The 26,713-nt window shown below is 37.8% G+C and overlaps 1 protein-coding gene across 1 annotated transcript; it reads left to right on the top strand.

Moving 5' to 3' along the window:
• Positions 1-216: 216 nt before the first annotated feature.
• Positions 217-25,975, top strand: LOC128871574 (poly [ADP-ribose] polymerase tankyrase). The gene is given in 7 exon segments (XM_054113429.1): positions 217-1,052; positions 17,629-18,411; positions 18,484-20,385; positions 20,455-20,612; positions 20,683-20,975; positions 22,645-22,801; positions 22,881-25,975. Coding segments are annotated over 7 exon segments (4,770 nt in total). The 5' UTR covers positions 217-862; the 3' UTR covers positions 24,168-25,975.
• Positions 25,976-26,713: the final 738 nt, after the last annotated feature.

Raw genomic sequence — 26,713 nt, 5'->3', positions numbered from 1 at the left:
TTATTCGAATTTAATCATTTAAAACCAAATTTTATCATAAAGCTGTCTTTTGAAGTTCATACACTTTGTATTAATACATATTTCCCAATTAATTTATCGTGCCTAAGAATCACATTGAATTTTTCTTCTGCATTCGTACGCTATTAAATCTAATCGGAATAGTACTCAAAGCTGGCAACTCGTCGAATTTCCCAATTTTTGTCTTCGTATGTGAACTTTTTCAGTTCTTTGCAGTGGTTTTTTCAACTCAGCAATGAATGTCCGACAAAGTGTTACACTGTTATTCTATTTCTGCTGCAGTTATTAAAATTTGTGGAAAATGAAAAATTTATTGATTTTGTTTTGGAAAAATTAATAGAATTTATATTTTTTTCTTGTGAAATGAACAAACGCGTATTTAACGACTTTATGTGCAAAAGAAAAGTTATTTTGCAGTGTGGTTGGGGGAAAGTTCGTAGGCAGTGAATGAAAGTCATAAAAAAGACGATTGGAGGATTGTGTTTGTCTGGTTGGTATGTGGCTAAAGTCGCGGATACAAAAAGAAAGGTGTGGAGCTGTAAACATAGTGGATGAAGTACGTTGATGCCACAAGGACAAAGCGCACACAGCTTTGAGCAATACAGCAAATTCATAGCTAAACGAGAACAACTGAAACAGAGAAAAAAGTTTACGAAACAAATACAAACAAAAGGTTTCCCAAAGCGGAAGTTATTAACTTCCAAGCAAGTGGTTCAGCGTTTTTGCTGCTGCTGCTGCTTGTTTGGTGATTGTAGTGGCCAGTCTTGAAAAAATCGTTAAGTATAACTGGCATTATAATCATAATCCTACTGTGGAAGAACCTGCTCGCTGCGACCGTTCCAACATGTCGAGTCGCAGTCGGGCAATACTCAATGTGAACCTCGATGCCGCAATGGCCAACGATCCATTGCGTGAACTCTTCGAAGCATGTAAAACGGGTGACATTGCAAAAGTAAAGAAGCTCATAACAACACAGACGGTGAATGCGCGAGACACTGCTGGTCGCAAATCGACGCCTCTACATTTTGCAGCAGGTAAATGCGTATTTTAATGTTTAAGGCTAACATTGGAGATGGTCGTTGGGTGTGTTGCATTGATGACGCTGCTGCTGCTGCTGATGCAGCATGAAGTACATACACAGTTAGCTACATAAGCGCACGCTCATTCAAGTAAACACACCAGCTAGGTATGAGCGTCCTTAACTTAATTCGTCCTTGAATCACTGGGGCATGCGACTGACGCGCTGCATGTAGTCTCTGCGGCTGCGATTGCGTCTACAATGCAAACGTTGCTTTGACCCAGTTTGCCTGCTGAGTACATGTGCTGCATTTCGGGGTGCGAGGTAATGCGGTACCAAGGGTGGGATAGTTCTCACAAGGGCAAGGGAGTGACTGAACACTATACTTACTATGTGTCGAATAGAATGGTTTTGATGAGGGGGTTTCGGGTCGGTTGTGTTTTGTTGTTATATATATGCAGTTAGTGACGACTGAAGCTGCAAGGAGCTTGTTGCATTGGTCCTTGCTTTTGCTGCTTCTGTTTGACTTTGCTCTATTTTAGCTTAATTTTGTTTTTCATCCAATGTTGTTGTTACGAATAATAGCTGCTACACATTGTTGGCGCTGACGTCTTTCGACATATCCTGACTGTTATTGTTTTACTTATTCACCTCACTGGAAGCGTCAACGGTGCGCACATTTTATGCTTACGTTTATATGAATAAACGCGTTCATCAATCAATGCGCGTTCAAGCGATGAGCGTTTCTAATCACGGCATCTAATCAGTTGCAGCAAATTAATTTACTGGTGCTTATGTGCATGCATATTTGTAGTTTTTCTTAAGCTTGGTACACATGTATGTGTGACTGCACTAGGCTAATGCTAGAATCCAGCTAATAGCTTAAGACACTTAATTCACCTTCACGAATTTATGTCAGCTTAAAATAGTGTATAAATACAGTGTAGGACAAAATCCAAATAAAATTGGCTACTTTGATGAATTTAGATCAAAAAAATTTCTCATCAACTTGACAAATTAATTATTTCTTTTCTAGTTTTATTCCAAAATAAGGCTTGTTATACATTACACATTACATTAGAGGTCTTATAATGATATCAAAACGATGCTTTATTGCTGCTGGGGAGTGCCAGTCTGGTACTTCACCTACTTGCCTACACATCACGACTCACTAGGTTAAACCCATCACAAATCCAAATGTTTCTTAAGCTCAATTTTTAATTTACTATCCAACTTTTGTGAGCTTTTCAAATTTAAAAGGTTTTGGAAAATAATTTACTAAATAAATTGATTCATTCTGTTTTTGTATCATAAATTAGATTAATTTCAAGTGTGTAAGATTAATTAAGTGTTTTTGTATCATAAATTAAACTAATTGTAGTAAAATAATGAATATTTGAATATAAATTGGTGATTTATTGCTCAGATCATTGTTCAGTATGATAGTCTTGTAAAACGAATTTTTGGGAGATGATATTTAGGTGTCAATTCTTGGTTTCATAAAAAATAGATCATTACGGTATTGTAGATTCAACAACCGCGGGACGTGTTTAATTGCTGTTGTACCAGCTTAAAGAATAGAGCGCAAGTGTGAAAACGTTCGAAAATCCACAAAGCAACGAATGACACTAGCTAGCTTTTCATATGCTCGCTTAAGCACATTTTGGGCCTGGGTATACTGTTGTTGTTGTTATTGTGATATTGTAGCAGCTTGCTAAGCCCTGTAAGGGCAATTTTGTTACAGGTCGTCTTCGTCTAGCTCATCTAAGGTTGGGCCCAGAGGGTGGTTAGGTGGTTAGTATCATGCGGCGTGCCTTCTCATGCTGAACATATATTGGGTATGTCGGGGTAAATTCTGGATAGGTAGGTGCTTAGTCTGCTACAGTATTCAGAACGTTCCGGTTGCGTAGAACCGATTGACGTGGGAACGTAGTGAGGTAATCGTTTACTTTTTCGCGCTGGCCATCGATGTCATTGCCCGACGCTATTATCGATTTCAAACGATATTGATTGCAACAACTTTGGTTTAACCGCTCTAAGCAGAGATTTGTATGCTGCTACAACAGTAACTTTCTTTAGTATAGTAAAATTCTGTACTTGCATACAAATATTATGTTGTTTTTTTGTAACCATTTATGCTTTGTTTTTGCTGTTCAACTGTCAAATAAATAGTTTATAAGAGCAGAGGCTAAAATAAGCAAAACTGATAAAACTGATTTAATATGCCTCAGTAAACTAATTAAGTTTGCATTGAGTGGCAGAAATTTCTTTCGAAATAAAAAAGGCTAAAATAAACGAAACTAATAAAACTGCTAGTTTAAAATCTCTCACTTAAATAATCAAGCTTGCATTGAGTGGCAGAATTTGTTTTTGTTTGTACCCCTTCTCAACTTCAAACCAACAAAATTGTATTTGCTTTTTTTTTTCTTTAGCTCACGATCTTTTTCGGTATTATTTAATATTCCAATTGTGTCGCTGCAACACTTCACTTGAAGTTAACATCAATTTTAAGTTTCACTCTTTGCATGCGCTTGTTATTGTTAGTTAGCCCCACAAACTTACAAAAAATTCAAATCACCTGAAAGTGAAGCGTTTGTCGGCGCACAACCACTTTTTTTACTACATACTTAGTTATTTCCTTTCATTTTATACTTTTATTTTCATTTTACGTTCGACTAAACTTGACTGCCAGCTGTAGTTCGTTACTACTAACTTAGTTTCCATCACATGTTGTAAATTTGTGAAACTCGGCATGCTACTTCCCTTTCACTTACTTCATCTCTAAATGCACCTATTCGCCCGGTTTGCGTTGTTTAACCAAAACCAAGACACCAGCCAATAATAATAATAAGTGACGACCAACGACGACTCATCGTCTCTTTTTTTAACAGTAGATACTGTTCGAATTTATTATTAGAGAAAAAATATGGGCATATGCATATGTACGTATGTAAACATGTACTTTTATTATGTTTATCTGTTGGCTTTTTGCGATCAGATTAAAAATTCTTGGAAATGCCAACTTGTAAACTGCTTTCCAAGCAATTTGTTGAGTGTATTAGTGATAGGCTTTTGGTTGCTGTCAAACGTGTAAATAACATAATAAAGGGGGGCAGGTGCTCATATTTGCAACTCTTATAGCAATTATTGCATACCTGCATCCTCTGTTAGGTGCTTGGAAGAGATTCTTGGTGTTGTGCCACGAATGAAGTGACCTACAGTTTAATGTTGCCTCCGAGCGACGAATAGGTGATTTACGAGAAGGTTTTTCATGCCAAAAATGCACTCGGAATTTTGGCACTGTTTGTGGAAGAGGGACCGCTATTAGAAATATTTTTTTCTAGCACTGTCGGGTAACACAAATTTTTTGTTGCTGTCGAGCATTTGTATCATATCTCATGTGTATGTATTTCAGGGCGGAAGTGTGTCAACTAAATCGACTAAGGAATTAATAATTTTCTGCAACCTGCGAAAACTCAACGGTATTTTTGAAACTTACACTCAGTTATACTAAAATATTCCAAAAATTCTGATTTAAAAGTTAAAAGTTTTCAAGAAATTTAAAATAAATTTGTGCAATGTTTGAAACTTTGCATAATATTTTTTTTTTGTTTTTGTAGAATTTAATATACTATATTTTTTACTAGCTTTAACCCGCGGCCCCGCTCGCGTAGGAGTAGTTTTGAGGGATTTAGGATATATACTCGTATATAAAAGAATTACAAACAATAATTTCATAGAAAATAATTTTTTATTAATAACCATAATATTACAATACCCGGCATCCGTTGCTATGCCTCGTTGAATAAAATCAAAACAACCAATCAGAAAAATATCAAGCAAAATTATTTTTATTAATTTTCTAACCGTTTTTGAACTTTGCATATGGGTCATAGTTGAACAGCTTATGCGGATTATGAAGTCTAGAGTGTGCTATAAATAGTGGGAAATAGGAAAAACAAAGATTTTTTAGATTAAATTTAAGCAAATATTCGATTATTAGTGACGAATGAGAGTGTTGGCGCGGCCTGGGGGCTGTGGGAAGGGAGAGCCATCATAAAAACATGCCTATAACCTTCATTGGGTGAAAATATGAATGTATAAATTTTTTTATGTCATTTGATATTGTCGGTTCGTAGTGATGCGCGGACAACGTACAGACCTTTATAGTATAGATATCCTGGTTCACTCGGGCCTCGACAAGACTTCCATCGTATACGGTTCTGGACTGTTGTTTTTGCGCCGTCCCATAAAATGCCGCCATCTGCTAGTTCGCGCAACTTCGAACTTTGCCAAGTGATTTTTGACCGACCACGACCTCTGCTCTGTTCCAGCCGAATGCAATTGTGGTGATGCTATCTGGTGGTTTTCTAAGCGTGTGACCTATCCATTGCCACTTTCTGCTTTTGATTTGCCATAGGAGGGACTCCTCATTCGTTAATCTCCACAGCGCATTGTTGCTGATGGTACTCGTACTTGGCCAGAATATTCTACAGATAATGCGGAGTTATTTGTTGACAAATGATTGTAGCCTCTGTGTGATGGTGTTGGAGGCCAGCCATACTTCACTTGCATACAACATTCATACTTCTCACATGAGCTAAATATTCGCAGTTTAGTGCATCTGGAGATTTGCGAACTCCCCCCTAACCGTATGAACGCCGAGCTTTCTTTGTTTAGCCTGCAGTTGACATCTTCGTCTGCTCCGCCGTGTGTCATGATAGTGCAGCCGAGGTAGCTGAAGTTTTCGACAAATTCTACCGGACACCCGTCAACCATTCTAGGTCTTGCTTTATTGTGGTTGACTCTGATTGCCCTGGTCTTGGCGATGTTGACCTCCAGTCCGACAGTACGTGCCAGTCTGTCCGCCTTCGCTTGCATGCCAGGCAAGGTTGTCCCCTGTCGCCCCTTCTCTTCGAATGTACTATATTTTTATAAATTAGTGTTGTGTTTATAACTTTGCAACGGGGAGGGAGTATACGTTATTAGAAGAAATTGTACTAGTACAAATTAATAGTGTGAAGGACAAATATGTATGTACCAATGTATTATATGTTCAGTTAATCTCACGTTTTTAGCCGTTCATGGTTATTAAAGGAAAAGCTGACGGGTCGCATTCAAATAAAAAAATATATTTTTAGGCAAAATGTCGATTTTAATACTGCAGAAACTCGCCGAGCCTAAACTGTACCTATAATCATTTCGATTACCTTCATTATTCTAAACCTTTCCTTATATATTAGTATGTCTCCACACAAAAACAAAAAAATGTTACATTTTCGCACTTGTGGTCCAAGTTGGCTCAAGTTAGCTCCAAAGCAACTCTGGTGATAAAGGGGTGGTGAGTCATGTCAGAATATTTGAGGTATTGTACGGACGGTTTTCGCATGGTGGGCAAATCTTTTTCGGTTTTCGAATTGGACTTATCATACCAGCCAAATCGGAGTTGGTGGAAATGGGTAATGGCCGGATGTAACTGCTCATTACGTGGCATGGTAATATTATTCTATCTTTCATATTGAAATTTGGATGGTGAGCTTTATAGCATTCTAACGGTAATTGTTTGGGCATAAACATATTGGACAATCTCACCTATATAGGGGCAGTATAGTAACCTCCTCCATAATTTATATTACTTGGTTTACTTTGGATATTGTTGGTCCTGGTCTTTTAGATTCCCATTGATAAATTATTGCAATTATTTGGGACTGTGGTCAAAAATTACTTCTTGCTGTAGCTGAAAAATCAGCCGCTTTCTGGATAACCGATGAAAAAATTCGATATTTAAAAGAAGATATTGATAAGAAAAATATTAGCTTGTTAAATAAAAATTGATTGAAATATCGTTAAACTGTAGGAAGGGTAGGTGAAATGGTTGAAGCACCACTCTGGCACTCCTCAAGTAGCACTGAAGCGCCGTTTTGATACCATTATGAGACCTCCAACAGGCAGATATGTACAGCCAGCCAGAACTGTGGATGTAATGGAGAAGATTGACGGGCTTTGGGTTGGCACACAGTTAAACTGTTATACTAAAAAAAATTTCATAAAAATTCACTTTACTGTATGAATTGCTCCTTCAGTATTGACTTATCTAAAATTTTACTATTACGTTATCATAAAATATACGGATTTCGATGCATTTTCTAATGTTAAATTTCGAATCTAAAATAATATTTATTTTTATTATATTTATTGCTCGTTTTGCTTTTTTCTTGCAAATATGAGCTACACAAACCAATGTATTATTTTTTGTACAGTTAACAATGCATTTCTTTGAGAACGGACGAAGACAGAGCAAACAAATAGATAACATAAGTACGTGCATATCGCACCCTAAATACAAAAGGGTCACAACTCAAAATGTACCTTCTGCTCAAATATGAACGAGACGTTATCAATAAAACGGTCCGCGAATGACATATGGCAAAAATAAATTTTTTGTTTTTTGGTAGGACTGTTATAAGCTTACATGGCAAATTTCAGCGTGATATGTCACATAGTTTGTTTTCTGTGCTACTGTAAACAAGTCAAGCTCGAGTGTGGAAAATTTTGAGTTGTGACCCTTTTGTATTTAAGGTGCGATATGTTCATGGTTGTGGTCATTTTTTGGTACACAATACGACCAATAGCGACAAATCATAAGGCGCAATCAGACATGGCAAAGAAGGGGTATTTTTAACTCATTTTTTAATCACTAGAAAATACTTGGAAAAAATTCTTCTACATTTTTTGGCAGTTAATTTCGAAGAGGAAAATTTGGCATCTTCTGCTCTTCTGCAGTCATCTGGGAGTAAATCAATGTGGAAAGTTACTTTCAGCGTTGCACTGGCAAGTTTCTCTTTTTCTGAACGCCGATTCCGGAATCAGTGTCTGCAACTTACTTATTCGGAATCAGTGTCTGGAACTTACTATCTTTATGACATGTAATTGGGTGATCACCAGAGTACAGTCAAGACAAATTTCTCTAGACGGATTAAGTTGCTGCACTTCCCCACATAAAAAAAGCTAATGTTGGAAAACTTCTGCAAAATTTCAAGAAATTGATTTAGGTCAATTTTATTGACTTTGTGTTATAATTTATGCTCCCTTTAACCCCTTGGGTACATTTGATGGCTGAGACAGTTCATGCACTTGTTTACCCTAGAAACGAATGACGTGCCGCTGTTATTTGTTATGCAAATATAATTACCTGAAGTCATCTCAATACTACATATCCCACTAATATTTTATAAATAAATTAATTCTTACATGGTGAAAAGATTTAATGATGTGGCCAATATCAGACCGTTAGCCGACTCTCAGCGAATGCCCTGCTTTTACATACTACTCCAAGCAACGAAAAATAATCCGTTCTACATGCTAATCAAATAAATCCGTATCTAAGTGGTTAAAAACGCCGTTTTCGGAACTTTTTTTTTATTTTATTTTACATTGCGACTAGTTACAAAGAAAAAATTTTATTAACTAACGAGCAATTTGTTTAGAATTTAGAAAATAAGGTATATACAACAGTTAACGCTAAGGTGTGGTTAGTACATTAAGTCTTTGGGCTTTCTGCGTTTCAGTCTTCTTCTCCAATTAGCTGGATTAGCGAGAATAGTGGCCTCCGTATTGACGTGGTTTTTTAACCTTTCATCATGGGCTTTTGCTATCTTTTTTATCGTGTCTACCACCGAGTCAATATTTAGGTCGCGTTCAAGATCGGAGCTACGGATATACCACGGAGCACCGACTGCACATTTAATAATTTTGTTTTGGAGCCTTTGTATAGATTGAATGTTACTTTGGCTGGAGCAACCCCATAACTGTGCGCCGTAGGACCATACAGGCTTCAGAATTTGTTTGTACACAATCATTTTATTATTGGTGGATAGTGCTGATTCCTTTCCCATAAGCCAATACATATTTCTGTATTTTAATTCCATTTCTTCTTTCTTTTTCTTTACATGGGCTTTCCATCTTAGCTTGGCGTCTAGAGTCATGCCCAGATACTTTGCAGTATTTGAGTATGGAACCTGTCTACCATTTAAATATATTGGAACATATTTGATTTTGTTTTGGGTGAAATTTATATGCACAGACTTGCTTTCATTTAATTTAATATGCCATTTATTGGTCCAGTCATATATTTCATTTATGGCTAATTGTAATTGTGATGTCGATGTGTTTTCCGTGTTTCCTATCGAAAGAATAGCTGTATCGTCGGCAAAAGTAGCTGTTACGCAGTTTGAATTGCATGGCAGATCGCATGTAAAGAGCAAATACAATAAAGGGCCAAGTACGCTTCCCTGGGGAACCCCTGCTTTGATTGATTTGAGACATGAATATGAATCTTCTTGTTTTACTCTGAAGTAACGGTCGGATAAATACGAATGTAGGATGGTGGAGTACTGCTTGGGTAGCAACGCATTTATTTTCTTCTGTAGCCCATAGTGGCATACTTTGTCGAACGCCTTGGATATATCAAGGAATACCGCAGAGCAGGTTTTTCTTTCTTCAAAAGCATTTTCTATTATTCGCACTATCCTATGTACTTGATCGATAGTCGAATGCTTCGTGCGGAATCCAAATTGGTGCGTCGGTATAATTTTTTTGTTTTCTATTATTATGTTGATCCTTTTGATTAACAATTTTTCCACCATTTTCGATAGTATTGGAAGAAGGGAGATAGGCCTGTATGATGTTACATCGTGAGTATCTTTACCTGGCTTATTGAACATAACGACTTCCGCTGTTTTCCAATATATTGAAAAATATTTCAGCTTAAATGTGGTGTTGACGATATTCGTCAATACAGCAATAATATTGTTGGGGAGCTGTTTCAATATTTCAGCAGTAATGAGGTCGTAGCCTGGCGATTTTTTTATCTTAAGATATGAAATTTCTTTCGGGACTGTCTGTTATGTATTTATATACTATCCACAAATTTAATTTAACATTTCAATTCATTCGCTAAAATTTGTCGCTTCGAAAGTACCATTAATTTTGCTTGTAAACATGAAACAGCTGATAGACAAGTTTAAATTTTAAATCACAAATTATTTTCGGTGATGGTCTTTTATTGTGAAAATTGCAATGGAAAATAGAAGTGTTTTAATATTCAAGCAGAAATTTTATCATGATGAAATATTGTTGCTGATTCACCAAGTTAATCAAATCTAGAAGGAGCTATTTTTCTTATGCTGTGGCGTTTTGACACTTTTTTTCTTTTATTGAGGATCCATTTTTTATTTAGGATTAAACTTTGTTTATGTTTTTAAATATCATAACTGCATAATATCTGAAAAATATTGCGTCAAGTTGATCGGAGTAAAACTGACGAACATATGAGTATTTCAGCGTCTGTTGCTCCAAATCGTGACTCTATCCAATCCGAGGTGTATCTACGCCATAACTCAAATATACTGGATCTGCAACCATCAATGCTATAATTAGCAAATGGGTTACTTCAACCCACAAGCGAGCTTGGCAGGCTGAGAGAGACTGCAGTTTGACAAAACTGATGTTACCTGTCATGTCTGAACTGATGACGGGCCACTTTCTCTGGGTGAAGATGAGACGGCGGAGCACTTTCTGTGCGTCTTCCTGGCCTTCGCTCGAATCAGGTTTGAGGTTTTTGGCACTGATGTGTTAAGAAGCAACCACCTTGGTTCCTTGGCACCACAAGATCTACTCAGATTTCTTCGGGGGTCGGGTAGATTTAAAGAAAATTAAAAAAGGAACCCGAGTGCAGTACAATGGACTTAACTCAGACAACAAATGCTGTACTTGCTGCTTGTCCCGACAAAAACACACCGATTTTTGTTTTTAAAAACCGGTTGTAGGGTTGTAAGTGCTACGAAAACAAAAAAAAGCCAGGATAGCCCGAGAAACAACTTTGACAAATGCATTTTGATTTTTTTTTTGTTCAGATTATTATATTGCGAATAATGATCGATACCGCAAAAAAACGTTTTTTCGAAACACCTCTACCACCAGATACATATTCACTGTCATGCGCTCTTTTTTCAATACTAAAAAAAAATGAATTTGAATTTTTTGAAGTGTAGGAAATTCTTATTCAAAATTATAACTCTTATAAATTGACTGAATAAACTAACACCGTCTGTATCGACAAAAAAGTCTTAAAAACATCACTTTTTTCACCGAATTAACTTGCCTTAGCATAAGTCCGCTGTTCATATGCCAACATTACATAAACGTTTTACTAATTACTCTCTCTCCCAGATTTAGCACTCCTGAAACTATCTTTAGTTTCTTAAAAGTAATGTATGGCGCACCTATTTTGCAGGCCTCGAGAAATCGTATTATTTGGAAGGTGTTAAAATATTACTTAATTAAATTTTTTAGAAACTTATGAATCCACCCTCGGACAAGTTCGCTAAAAGCACTTTCTTTGCTATAGTCAGTACCGCGCAACTACTGACCTTGCTTGGTTACTGCTACTGTTATTGTTGTTGTTCTTGTTTTCATTGTTATACCTGATATGAGCATTGTTGTGGTTACTAACACACAATGAAACTCATTTGCAATGCTGGCCAAGCTACAGCAGCGGGCGCATTTCAATTTATATAGATAAACATAAGCAAAAATTATAAATTAGCAGAAAATTTAAAACATACCAAAACGGCACAACCAAATAACCAACTAACTGATATTTATGTGCGTGTGTGTATGTATGAATTTCTTACATACATTTGTCTGCAGCTAAAAATGTGAATGCGCTGCTGAGATTGTACGTATTGCTGTTGCTTTACCTTTGTGTCGTTGTTGTTGCTTTCTATACAAAATTCAGATATCACGTTTTACCCATGGCACTAAGCTTAACCACTGCAATGAACCATTGCCAAGTAGTCGCTTGAAGGCGATGACTAATTTGTGGCAACACATCTGAGAAGTAGCTTGAAAAAATCTCTAAATAAAACCTACTTTTGGTCTCTAAATATTTAAAATCGAGTAAAGAGTTTTGCAAATCAAGGAAATGCGTAATTTTTATGAATCATAAGGGAGGAGTTCGATGTTGCTGCGCTCTTATATTGAAAATAGCAACACAGGTTTGGCAATTTTTCGTGATTTTGATATGTTTTATTTTTATTTCTAAAAATTTTACGGCCGCTGTTTTTTTTTATTTAATTTTTATTGCGTTTAGGACAGGTTTAAGCTTTTTGCCCACATATGGCTGATATTCACTAAATATTGGGAACAGCTTTTTAAATAAAATAAATTATAAATTCATCGTCTTATGCTGTGAGTTTTACAATCCGTAGTCTTATATTATATCTAAATCAGCATATTATTTGAATTTTGCCGTTTTTCGCGCAAATAAAGAATACGCAATTAGTATTATAAAAGATATGCCCATTAGTATTATATCTTGGCGGTGCAAAATGGATCGCTTTACGCTTAAGAGTTAAAACCAACATGACGAACTGTTAGACGTAGAACTTTTTCACATTTATTTACGTTTAGTACCTTAATCAGCTTCAAAACGTATATATCTCAAGGACTAATTTTTCAAAAAATGGTTTTAACTATTTATACTCATTCTATGATATTCGAATGGATATCAAATAAAAGATGATATATCCACCTATTAAAAAATTGTATGTACACTTTTCGCCCGAACAAATATCGTGGAATAATGTACTTCGAAAAATGTATCCTTAAATATCCCCGAAAATTCTTAATGATTTATTTGAAAAAAATGTGTTAAAGGTTTAGGTTCCGCATAAAAATAGAAGTAATTTATATAAAATTTACTTTAAACTGTTGGCATAAAATGCCTTCAAAGCTTTATAAAACGAAAAAAAAAAACAAATCAAAAATAAAAAAATTTTTTACCGAGATTTTTTATAGCATTTTTAAAAGGATAACGCACCGATGGTTCCATTTTTCTATTATATGCAAAATTAATACGTTAACGGCTCCTTCACCACTTTTGCCTCATAGTGTAGCTGGCGGTATGACCTCTTATTTTTGGATTTAAAATCTGGTGAAGCCAATTTGTCCAATTTTCTAAATTGTCTGTTTAGCTAGAGCTCTTTTCGAACATCTTCAAAATACTTATTAAAATTTTTGTATTAATTTTGGCTCCCAAATGGTTATTATTGTTGTTGTAACAGCTGCTGAAGTGACAGTCCTTGGCTGGATATAAGTAAATCCGGATCGATCCGGAAAAAAATCGGGGAAAAATGGGAAACAAAAATGTCGATAAAACAAATTTTCCGAAAAAATTTGAACAAAAAAATTAAATTGCTTTTTAAGAGAAATTTTTCTTAAGTAAAAAAAAATTAAAGAAAAGAAATTTTTAAAATGTTAAAAAGGACCCATAACGTTTCACTTCAAAACCTTTATACCACAATTTTCAACAATGAATTGTTTACAGAATTATTAAACTTTTTTAAAAAATTTTACATCAAAAACTTTTAACAAAAAATTTTAATTTTTCAAAATAAAAACGTAAGTGTTTTTATTAATACAAAATTTTTTCTTCAAAAAATTATAAAATTTGAAAAAATCCTAACATAATTTTTATTAATAAATCATTAATTGTAATTTTTTTTTCAAAATTCTTACTTTCAAAATTTTTAACAAAAAGAAATAGAATTTTTTCAAAAAATAAGATTATTTGGATCAATAAATCATAAAATTATAAAATTTGTTCCAACATTTTCAACGCAAAAACTTTTAACAAAAAAAAAATTTTTTTTATTGGAGGTTGAATTAGTTTTAAAGGTGACACACAGATGGCGCTATTTATCACTTTATCGCGTTGGCAATACTGAATATATATTCATGACAAAGCCTCATCCCTAGGCTTTGTTTATCAGTATCTGTCATTTCGCTGAAGTATAAACAACGCAGTGTTTTCGTGCTCCGAGTATGTCAACTTTCGTGCCGTCGAAACGCAATTTGCGGGAAGCTTTGCTTTTCTGCTTCAATTTGAAAAAAAATACAGCCCAAGCCCGTGAATTGCTGCAGGAGGCCTACCCAGACCATACTCCGTCGATTTCAACATGTGAGTACTGGTTTCGACGATTCAAAAGTGGTGATTTTCACACCGAAGACAAGGAGCGTCTTGGCCAGCCCAAAAAGTTCGAGGACGCGGAATTGGGGGAATTGGTAAACGAGGACTCGTGCCAAACCCAAGAAGAGCTTGCTGAATCATTGGGCGTTGATAAATCAACCGTTTGCAAGCGTCTAAAAGCGATGGGAATGATCCAAAAGCAAGGACATTGGGTCCCGTACGAGTTGAAGCTGCGCGACGTCGAACGGCGACTTTTTACGTGCGAATTGCTGATCGAGCGACAAAATCGGAAGGGTTTTTTGCATCGGGTGGTGACTGGCGACGAAAAATGGATCCACTACGATAACCCAAAACGCAAAAAATCATGGGGTTTGCCCGGCCACGCATCAACGTCGACGGCCAAGCAGAATATTCACGGCAAGAAAATCATGCTCTGCATTTGGTGGGATCAGGTCGGCGTCGTATATTTTGAGCTGCTCCAACCGGGCGAAACAATCACGGGGGATCGTTACCGACTGCAATTGATGCGTTTAAGCCGGGCATTGAAAGAAAAATGGCCGGAAACGGTAAAAAGGCACGACAAGGTTATTTTGCAACATGACAACGCTCGGCCGCATGTTGCTCAACCTGTCAAAAAATACCTTGGAACGCTTGGCTGGGAAGTGTTACCCCACCCGCCGTATAGTCCAGACATAGCTCCCTCCGATTATCATTTGTTCCGGCATATGAGTCTCGATTTGGCGGACCAGCGGTTCTCCTCGTACGAGGCTACCAAAATATGGGTTGAGTCATGGATAGCCAAGCAGCGGCCAGAATTTTGGAGAAAGGGCATCCGGAAATTGCCCGAAAGATGGGCGAAAGGTGTAGCTAGCGATGGCCAATACTTCGAATAAAATATTTTGTACCGTTTTTTCACAATAAAACCCCAAATCTTCGAAAAAACCCTTTAAAACTAATTCAACCTCCCTAGAAAAATCATAACATTATTTTTATGAGTAAATCATAACATCATTTCTATTAATAAATCATAATTTGTAATTTTTTTTCAAATTTCTTACTTTCAAAATTTTTGACAAAAAAAAAAAATTTTTTTCAAAAAATCATAACGTTATTTTGGTTAATAAATCATAAAATTATAAAAATGTTTCCAACATTTTTAACTCAAAAACTTTTCATAAAAAAATAGAATTTTTTAAAAATGATAATATTTTGATTAATAAATCATAAAATCATGGCCTGCAAGTAAATTGTATTAGTTAAATGGATTGTAAATGCGGAAAATTCTGACAAAAAAGTTTGAAATTTCGATAAAAATTTGCTGAGTTTTTGTTTAAAACTTTGCGTTTTATATAATTTTTGTTGTAGTATGAACAATATTTTTATGATTTATAATTTTTATAAAATAAAAATAAAAGATAGAAATATTGTTGGAATGAATTAATTTCATGCCATTATGATATCGAAAGAAATAAAGACCGATGATGCCGTCAGTGCTCTATGAACTTCGCAAACAGAGTTTTTTTTTTTCAAGTAAATTTACACAATTTGTAAGCGCTTGTGCCGTTCTGTTTCAGCGAGTTAAATTGCTTTTTGCCCGTAATACTTTTTTCCGAATTGAAATCCCATTTAAATTATTCCTAACACTGAGATCCATGTTTTGAGAACCATACATTAGGAGCAGTTCTAACATTTCGCTAAATGAAATAGATTTTGTCTGATAATTCCCCCGAACCCACATCCCGAAAGTGGCCTCGTCGCAGTAATGAAGACAGAATTTAAGCCATCATTCACCTCAAAGTTTCGAAAATTCATTATGAGTGAAAATCTGATTCGGTAAAAAATTCATTTTAATTATACTCGTATGTATGATAGTAAATCCATTATCACGTAATACCTTCATTTTCATGACGAAAAAACCTTACTCGATGACCTTAATTACACTTTTGCTATCCAGCACAATGCAAAGATTTGTGGACAACGACAACATACTTAGTATCCTTGTGCATCTCCTGCCGTATTTACCTGTCGCATAGTGCATAGAATAGGCAAAGCTACCAACGCCCGATGACCCCAATTTGCGTGGTCGCACAGCTTTATTCTGTGAACCTGTAAATGCCAATCTCCCTTTACTACTTTCACATGACTTTTTCGTATGCGGCGCTGGCTTTTGTCCAGTTTGCCGTTGTTCAATAGTTGTTATGTGTGATGACCACGATTACCAGCCAGCTTATTTTTGTATTGTACAATACATACAGTGGTGGCAAACAATCTAAGTACAGTGCACCGCTATTCCTTCTTTCTATTATTATTCTTGTATTCAAAGATATTTTTCTATGCGGTTTGTTTGTTGTTATTATTTTATTTACACAATATGAAGGTAGGTATATATAAAATAAAAAATGAAATAATTAATAAGTAATTAAGAACGGCTTGAAAAATGTAACGTTTTTATTAAAAAGCTTAAACATCTTTTAATATATTCGGAAAGCTTTCATTGCCTATTAACTTCCATCGCCGTGCTTTAATGCTGTCAAAGCGTATTTGTGGTGAAATTCTGTGCTTATTGCACTGCCCATCGAGCAGAAGAGATAGAGCTCCATTTCTTCGTATGCTATTTCGACAACCTTTGCCCCCAGTACAATAGACGGAGGACTCAGAAAGTTCTGGGACTTCACGCCATTCAATTTCCAAACTCGTAGCTTCGGTTACCGGTCATTGGACGATGGGCTCAAACGCGGAAAAGCTAAGCTTTTAACTTAACCCCCATTGCAGAAGCTGTGTGGACCTTTCAGTGAAGAAGATTGTTGAGTACTTTCTCTGGAAACATTCTAGCTTCAGTTTTACAGCTCTCAAGTGTACCTGAGTGTTCTCAGTTTTGTAAAACTAGAATGTATGCCTGAACTGAAGCTTGAGAGACTCCTAAAATTCGCGCATCTCGAGTAATGCATATTTTCGCTAAAATAGGACTTTGATCTGGTATCACTATGAATCAAAATGTCTCTGCGTGGCTTGAGCCAGCCAGTATAACCTAACCTAGCCTAAATCCTTTTCCTGAATTCCTTTGAAAGTTAAAAATTGATCTTTCTTTTGGCTGCACGGATTATCCGCCGCTCTATCATTTCATCCATTTTACGCTGTCGTCGGCGTATGGTCTTCAATTTCTTAGCTGTGGTCTTAAATTTCTTAAAATACACCCCTCTTCCTTGGAGGGGTGCTTTAGCTCGTTTTCTTTTCTCAAAAAAAAAAATCTCTGAAAACTCGTAATTTCAGTACCTAAAATTTGGAATTAATTTCTTCAAAATTTTTATATATATTGTATAATACAATAAAATATTTATAATATAATTAATTTGCACATATGTAAGAGTAAATATATTCAGGTAACCAGATTTGAAATTTTCAAATAGAAATTAAAAAAAGGCGTTCTTATTTAGTCCGCCTCCACTGTATCCATACATTTATTCATGAATGCTTGTATATGTAAATCTCTAGGCATTACAAGATAATGTTTTGTTATGCTTAACTAATAACTTATGCATTATTTTGCCATGTAACCCTTTAGGTTATGGTCGCCGCGAGGTGGTCGAGTTTCTATTGAATGGTGGCGCTTCTATACAGGCTTGTGACGAGGGTGGCCTACATCCGTTGCATAATGCCTGCTCATTTGGGCATGCTGAGGTGGTGCGATTACTGCTAAAGGCCGGCGCGAGTCCCAACACAACGGACAACTGGAATTACACACCGCTGCACGAGGCGGCGAGCAAAGGCAAAGTGGACGTTTGCATAGCGTTGCTGCAGCACGGTGCCAATCCGAATATACGCAATTCGGAGCAGAAGACGCCACTGGAATTGGCCGATGACAACACACGCCCCGTGCTGACAGGCGAATATCGAAAGGACGAGCTATTGGAAGCGGCACGCTCCGGCGCAGAAGATCGCCTTCTGGCATTGCTTACACCACTGAATGTTAATTGTCATGCCAGTGATGGTAGGCGCTCGACGCCATTACATTTGGCTGCCGGCTATAATCGCATCGGCATTGTGGAGATTCTATTGGCAAATGGCGCAGATGTTCATGCCAAGGACAAAGGCGGCTTAGTGCCATTACACAATGCCTGTTCGTATGGACACTTTGAGGTGACAAAGCTGTTGATTAAGGCAGGTGCCAATGTGAATGCCAACGATTTGTGGGCGTTTACGCCATTGCATGAGGCGGCATCAAAGAGCCGGATCGAGGTGTGTAGCCTGTTGCTGAGCAAAGGCGCGGATCCTACGCTGCTCAACTGCCACAATAAGTCAGCGATCGACTCGGCGCCTACACGAGAACTACGTGAACGCATTACATGTACGTTGCTTAAGTGTCTTGAAGTGCTGTTGTGTTTCCAATAAAATTATTTTGTGCTCTTATTACTTACAGATGAATTCAAAGGACATTGCGTGCTAGACGCTTGCAAAAAGGGCGATATAGCGCGTCTTAAAAAATTTCTCTCTTCCGAAACTGTTAACTTTGTGCATCCATATTCCGGTGATACGCCTTTGCATGCCGCCGCCGTGTCTATCGATCCAAAACGCAAGCAGATTACAGAAATACTCATACGCAAAGGCGCACTGTTGAATGAAAAGAACAAGGCGTTCCTCACGGCGCTCCATCTTACAGCCGAACACTTGCACTACGACGTGATGGACACACTCTTGAAGAATGGCGCCAAGGTGAATGCATTGGATGGTCTGGGTCAAACTGCGTTGCACAAGTGCGCCAGGGATGAGCAAGCCGTGCGTCTATTACTATCTTATTCCATTGATACAACTATCATTTCGTTGGAGGGCTACACAGCTGCACAGCTCGCGTCTGATGCTGTGTTGAAGATACTTAAGGATCCGCCGGATACGGAAACACATTTGTTGGAAGCCGCTAAAGCGGGCGATCTGGACACGGTACGCCGCATTGTGCTCGCCAATCCGCACACAGTGAACTGCCGCGACCTGGATGGGCGTCATTCCACTCCACTGCACTTTGCCGCTGGCTTCAATCGTGTGCCAGTTGTTGAGTTCTTACTGGAGCACGGCGCGGAAGTGCATGCCGCCGACAAGGGTGGATTGGTGCCACTGCATAACGCTTGCTCGTACGGTCATTACGAGGTCACAGAGTTGCTGGTGAAGCATGGCGCCAATGTAAACGTGTCGGACTTGTGGAAGTTCACACCTCTCCATGAAGCAGCAGCCAAAGGCAAATATGATATTGTGAAATTACTACTTAAACATGGCGCCGATCCGTCGAAGAAGAATCGCGATGGTGCCACGCCAGCTGATTTGGTCAAGGAGTCAGATCACGATGTAGCGGAATTGCTGCGCGGTAACTCAGCGTTGCTGGATGCCGCGAAGAAAGGTAACTTGGCGCGTGTACAACGTTTAGTCACGCCGGAAACGATCAATTGTCGTGACGCACAAGGGCGGAATTCAACACCACTGCATCTAGCGGCTGGCTACAATAACTACGAGGTCGCAGAGTATCTGCTGGAGAATGGTGCCGATGTCAATGCACAAGACAAAGGTGGCCTAATACCGTTGCACAATGCATCCTCTTACGGGCACTTAGACATAGCAGCTCTGTTGATTAAACACAAGACTGTGGTGAATGCCACCGATAAGTGGGGCTTCACGCCGTTGCATGAAGCCGCCCAAAAAGGCCGCACACAATTGTGTGCGCTACTGCTCGCGCATGGCGCTGATCCGTACATGAAGAATCAAGAAGGCCAAACACCAATTGAATTAGCGACTGCGGATGACGTAAAATGCCTGCTGCAGGATGCAATGACCACATCATTGGGCGACTCGACACTTAGCTCATCACAACAGTCCCTCATCAGCAATTCTCCTTCACCGGCACCAACAGCAGCTGGTGCAACAGCGAGTACATCAGCAGCTAGCGCTGGTAGTTTAACTGCCGCCGCTGCAGCCTGCAATGTCCTTTCACCAACAACTGAGACCGTAACACTGCCTTCTGGTGCCTCGATGACGCTTAGTGTGCCGGTGCCTCTACCGTTGTCAACGCGCATGAGTCCTGCGCAAGGTGCCGAAGCGAACTCTGGTGACTTGACCAGCAGCGACGAGGTGCCCGATCCCGAGTCTATTACCAATGTGGCCAGTTTCTTGTGCAGCCAACAGTTGGAGCATCTAATCGATCTCTTTGAACGTGAACAAATCACGTTGGAAATACTAGCCGAAATGAGTCATGAGGATTTGAAGCAAGTGGGCGTGTCTGCGTATGGATTTAGGCATAAAATATTGAAAGGTATTGCGCAGCTGCGCGCCACTACAGGTGAGAAAGCGGCTGAAATGTAAAGTAAAAATATTTGAATACATAGCTTTGTTCTTTAACTCCACGCAGGCATTGGTAGCAATGTCAATCCAGGTACTCTGTTAGTGGATCTCTTGCCAGACGATAAGGAATTTCTCGCGGTTGAAGAGGAAATGCAGGCTACTATACGTGAACATAGAGACAATGGCCAAGCGGGTGGCTACTTTACACGCTACAACATCATACGAGTAAGATACGAATCAATAAAAATATGTGCATTTTAAAAAATAAATTCGAAATTAATGAATTTGTTTGCAGGTACAAAAGGTACAGAATCGCAAACTTTGGGAGCGTTATGCCCATCGTCGTCATGAAGTGGCCGAGGAGAACTCCATACAAGCCAACGAGCGTATGCTTTTCCACGGCAGTCCTTTCATCAACGCAATCGTACAGAAAGGCTTCGATGAGCGCCACGCCTATATAGGCGGGATGTTTGGTGCTGGAATTTACTTTGCCGAACACAGCTCGAAGAGCAACCAGTATGTCTATGGCATTGGTGGAGGCATTGGTTGTCCCTCGCACAAGGATAAGTCTTGTTATGTCTGTCCAAGGTGAGTCTAAGTGGCCATTATGTTAGTGAAAAGTTGAAAAAAAGAAAACAAACTTAAAGCAATTAAAGTAGCTTAACATTTCCGAATATACTTTTAGTCTTCCTCTTTTAGCTGAAAGATCCAAAACGCGGAATTCAGAATCATCTAAAGCACTTGTATAGAACATTTTATAAGTTTAATTTTTCATTTTTGACCCTTCTTGTGGTTGGCTCTTCTAGTAATTTCGTTGAAATAAAATCCGGCTGCCTGAGACATTCGTTTTATCGAAAATGTATTTCTTCTTCTATACTTTTCTATCAATTCATAATAATACTCAGGGTTGTATAAGTAATTTTTTGGTTTCTATCAACCCAAAATGGTGGACATTCGGTGTAAATAAATATCTATTATTGTTTGATTGTTGTCAATTAGGGACAAGCACCATTTTCAGGTTATGTTTATATAATTTGTTTAACTTTTTGACTCAGACCACTTTCATAATTAACATTTAATGAATTCCAGATAATGTTGAAATTACAACCGCAATCTAATAGTTCGTTTTTGGCGTTATCGTAAAAATTATATTAAATAAATTCAGTTTAAAATAATGTGGTGCGAAATAACTGATAAACTCGTTTTGTTTTTACTTTTGACTTAGACCACTTTCATAATTATGGGCACATATACAGTCTGTGTCAGAAAAATGGGCACCGCGATTATTCATGAAATCTAAAAAAAATATATTTCGAATTTTTTTACATGAAAGTATGTACAAAATTAACAGACGCAATTACTCAATAAGCCGTGTAGTCTTCATCGTTGTCGAGCATAGCCTGGCATCTTCTTCCTGCTTTGAACCAGCTTTTCTGCGTAGCTCGTCGACCAACAGGACTAGATTTTGCGAACTTGACGCACGAGTTGCTTAAATCATGGACTGGCCTTCCGGCAAAGTGCGTTTTCATAGTTCCCCACACATTTTCAATGGGGTTGGCATCTGGGGACTGGGAAATCCAGTCCAATACTGTGACGCCATTTATTTGTTTTGTTGTTTCTCGAATGTGTTTTTCTGAGAGTAGTGGTTTGGTCGATGTGGGACGGTAGGATATGTTCGCCTCCTTCAGTCGACGTTCGATGGTGTTGATACTCACATCTATTACCTTTTTAACAAGAACTGATCGTGCTTGGCGTAGTCACAAAGAAGTCGGACGATCACTTTATCCTACTTTTTCGTCGTCAGTCGCTTCAAGCTGCGCTCGGAAAAGTCATCAACATTTGTTTACCTTTTATACCGCTGATTCCACATCACAACAAAATTTTTTGATTTTTTAATCACATTTGCAGCCGCGGTGTAAGATAATTTTGGCCCTTTCGAATGCGTGTATAAAACACCGTCTCAAAACGCTTCGCCTACTTCTCACTAATTTTTGTTTGGTTGCGCTTACGGGAAAGTTTCTAACGGCACTAACCTGAGTTAACACTGGCGTCGTAGCCCTTGAGTGGGACTTTTATGCAGCAAAAACAGAACGAAATATATCATGACGTTACAAGGAAAAAACGGTTATTTTCTTCTGATATAGACTGTATATACCTAAATTTGATATGCTACTAATGTGAAATTCAGTCTTCAAAAAAAAAAAAACATGTATTTTGATAAATTATTTAAAATTTTAAACTTTTTCTCAATTGCAAGGCAACTGCTTTTGTGTCGTGTGGCACTGGGCAAATCGTTCTTGCAGTATAGCGCAATGAAAATGGCCCATGCGCCGCCAGGTCATCATTCCGTAATTGGTCGCCCGTCGGCCGGTGGCTTACATTTTGCTGAGTACGTAGTCTATAGGGGAGAGCAGGTAAGTGAAATATAAATATATTACATTTTAATAAAACCATTTTTTATAAAACAAATGTTTTGCTTTAACGCTTTCTTAGGCTTATCCCGAGTACTTAATTACGTATCAGATTGTCAAGCCCGATGACAGCAGTAGCGGCAACGAGGAATCGAGATGATGGCCCTCAGTTGGTTCAACGCCTACCACTACTTCGCCTGCACAACAGCAACACCAACATCCGCAGCCACAACAGCAGCAGCAGCAACAACAACAGCAGCAGCAACAGCTAACGTACCAACAACCTCAACAGCAACAGCAAAAACACCACAATTCGATAATAACAACAACAACAGCCACACATCACTCGCATTCGCATCCGCACACGCACGCGAAATTGCAACAGCAGCACTCACTGCCACTGCAACTGCAGTACCAACATCACTCGCACCACCAGCAACAGCAGCTCGTGACCACCACACAGCCTTCACCGGCTGGCACGTTCATCAATCAAGCGGCCGGTCTTATCACAACAGTCGCCAATAGCGATATGTTGGGCCACAATGGCGACATTTCTCCTCTCTCTTCCAGCAATTCCTTTTCGTCAGTGGACACCAATCAAACACTACTCAACTCGATTGCCAATCAAACGCAACTCCAACAGCTCCAACATCAACAGTCGTCGCACATGTTGACCCAACTGCCGCCGCCGTTACCGCCGCCTACAAGCAATAACAGCAGTGCCAACCGTCATAGCGCAAGCAATCACTCCTATCGCACCAAGTATGGCCAATTTATGATCATCACACCAGCGGTCTCGATTGACCGCGATTATGACCACGATGAAGCGTTTGGCAGCGGTGGTTCTGCTGCAGCCGCTTTAACCAACAATTTTGACTTTGATGAGGATGCCTATTGCAATGACAACAATACCAATGCCAATGGCAACAATAGCAATGCAAACAATGGCAATATTTTTCGCATGTCACTACTGCAAAATAGCAGTAGCATCGATAGCGGCAACAGCAGCGACAGTTCATTCCGCTCCAACTATAATCCCTATCTGCATCACAGTCGCCAACATTTGCTACCAAAAACGGCGCCACACTTCTATACGTTCTCGTCGTGGCGTTGGTGTACACTAATTTGCGCAGCAATGCGTTGCTTCGGTGGTGGGCATAGCTCGCATGGCCCGTACAGCACCAGCTTTGCGCGACCGCCATATCAACGTTCGCGCAGCTCGGGTGCGCAAACGACCCGTTCCTCGCAGCCACATCGTCGACTGCGCTCCTCTTCCTTCACCGCCGAAACGGCTTTTGAGCATTTCTCGGCACCCTTTAAGGCGCGCAAAACGCGCGATCACCTCAATAACATTACCTACGAATTGTGACGGTGGCGGCAGCGATCACGACGACACCAATGCCAATTCGAATTTGAGCCAGCAATTATGATGGTGATGATGACAACTACAATTGTACTACTACGAACAATTCGAACGACTGCAGCACAGAAAGTTAGCGCGTTTTTTGATCTCGTATTCGTATTTATATTCGCTTTGCTAATCGGCGGCGCAACGCCTCAGCCATGTTGTGGCAGGAGTAGTAGTGTCAGTACCGGCAACGCGCTGTCGTCGTATTCCACTTTGAATGTTTATTATATTTACTTATTATGAAGGAAAGAAAAAAAAAAACACAAAACGAAAATGAACAACAAAAAAACAAAAAACTATTACTCGTATTACACTCTTATATTTACTCCATATTTCTTGTACTTTTAACTTATAGTCGTCGTCGTCGTCGTCGTGTTATAGAAGAAAAAAAACAAGAAAAAATATACAATATAAATTAGCACGTAAAATTTAGGTAGCGAACGTTTCGACAGAAAGCAGAAAGACTCTTAGAAAGCGAAGCAAAACGATTTAAAAACCACTAGCGACGAAACAATGAAAATCAAAAGCAGTAAAGAAAGAGGCGCAAGCAATAAAAATTATAAATAAACAGGCTTGAATGCGTTGTTGAAGTAAGTTTTGAAGCGAAACGTTTACTTGCCCTAGCCACTATTAATACGCACCCTACAATTTCTACTCGTTTACAACCCGTTGCACAATTGTAAACACACCACTATATTTTTTCATAAATATATAATTTTTTTTTTCTTTAAATATAATATTTATTTGTAAAAATATAGTACATAATATAAAGTGTCAAACATTGTACTAAAATTTTCAAGATTTTATCAAAACTTTTAACTTTTTAACCGGAATTTAATAAATGTTTCTAAATATGATGTTCCTCAGCCCATTGAATTCTAGCAAAGTTCAAGTTTTTTTGTTGGCGTTGCTAGGATTTTTCTTCCATATAAAAAAAATTCGAAAATTTACTTACTTAAAATATATCAAAAATCAACGCGATTTTATATTCACTTGAAACCTGCACTTTGTTTGTTAAAATTTAATGGGCAGAAAACTGCAAACTCAGAATAATTCTGAGTAAAGAGTTGAAGGTAGGTAGGTTTGAGTAGCACGGGTACACTAGGAGTGGCACTAGAGTGCCATTTTGATTCCATAATGTAGACCACTACCTGTGAAATATTTCACAAGGACTGCCTCTGGCTATCCTCAAAAGGTAAACTAAAAAACCTCAAGCGCCTAGCCAGCAGACTCGGACATTTGTAAAAAAAAGTGTTCAACAGTCTCTTTCTCTGCCGGATACCCACACAGTTTCTGCAATGGAAGTTGTACAGAAGTCCAAACTTCTCTGAGTGAAAGTTTTGATCAAATTTTGTACAAATTTTGAAACTCCACGCTTCGTTTTTGGCGTTCTTACGATATTAAGAATTTTCTTCCATATAAAGTGCGTGTTCGGAAGTGTTTTAAATGGAAGAAAATGCTCAACACCTCGCGAAAAAAATTATGAAAAATCAACGAGAAGTTTGAACGACGTGAAGCTTTTAATTTGCTATTTTAATATTGAATGGGCTATAAAACTGTATACCCATAATTTTTCTAAAAATTCTGAATAAAAAGTTGAATTTTTTTAATTTTTGTGAATTTTGTAAAAATTCTGATTAAAAAGTTGAAATTAGGATATGTTTTTGAAATTTTTATTTATTTTTATTTTTGTGAATTTTGCACAAAATTTGAAACTTAGCGTTATTGAATGGGCTATAAAACTGTATACCCATAATTTTTCTATAAATTCGAAATAAAAAGTTGGATATTTTTATTGTTTTGTTTTTGTATTTTTTTTTGTTGTTTATTTTTTTTTTTGCTTTTAATTTTTGTGAAATTTCTACAAATTATTGAATTGGCTTATAAAACTGTATACCCAGAATTTTTCTAAAAATTCTGAATAAAAAGTTGGAAATTTTAATTTTTTTTTTTTTTTTTTGATATTTTTTCTATTATTTTTATTTTTGTGAATTTTGTGCAAGTTTGAAACTTAGAGTTAAATGGTTTTTGTTGTAGTATGAATTATGTTTTTTGAATGGGCTAAAAGACTGCATACCCAGAACTTTTTTAAAAATGCTGAATAAAATATTGGAAGTTTTGATATTTTTTATTATTTTAATTTTTATTTTTGTGAATTTTGTTCAAGTTTGAAACTAAGCGTTATATGGTTTTTGTTGTAGTATGAATTATGTTTTATAAAAAAAAATAGTGGTGGTTATAATTTTGCAACGGGGAAGAATCCTAGGTTACGAATCAGTAGTGGTCAGAGCAGGTAGTATCAAGCGGCTCGTTCTTATGCGGTTCAACAAGTCGTCAAATTCACATTTACAGTAAAAGCGCGGCCAGCTCCCATAATAAGCGGGTATCTCTTTTAACCGAATAAATAAACATTTTTTTTAGTTACCATGACAATCGGTTCTTCCTTTCCGAAGGGACCCGAATTTTTTAAATCAAAATAAGGGCGGTAATTTCAGGACCATTCTTCA

This window comes from Anastrepha ludens, chromosome 2 (genome assembly GCF_028408465.1).
Source record: "Anastrepha ludens isolate Willacy chromosome 2, idAnaLude1.1, whole genome shotgun sequence".
In the NCBI taxonomy this organism is placed as follows: domain Eukaryota; kingdom Metazoa; phylum Arthropoda; class Insecta; order Diptera; family Tephritidae; genus Anastrepha; species Anastrepha ludens.
This window is presented reverse-complemented; position numbering and strand designations above follow the sequence as displayed.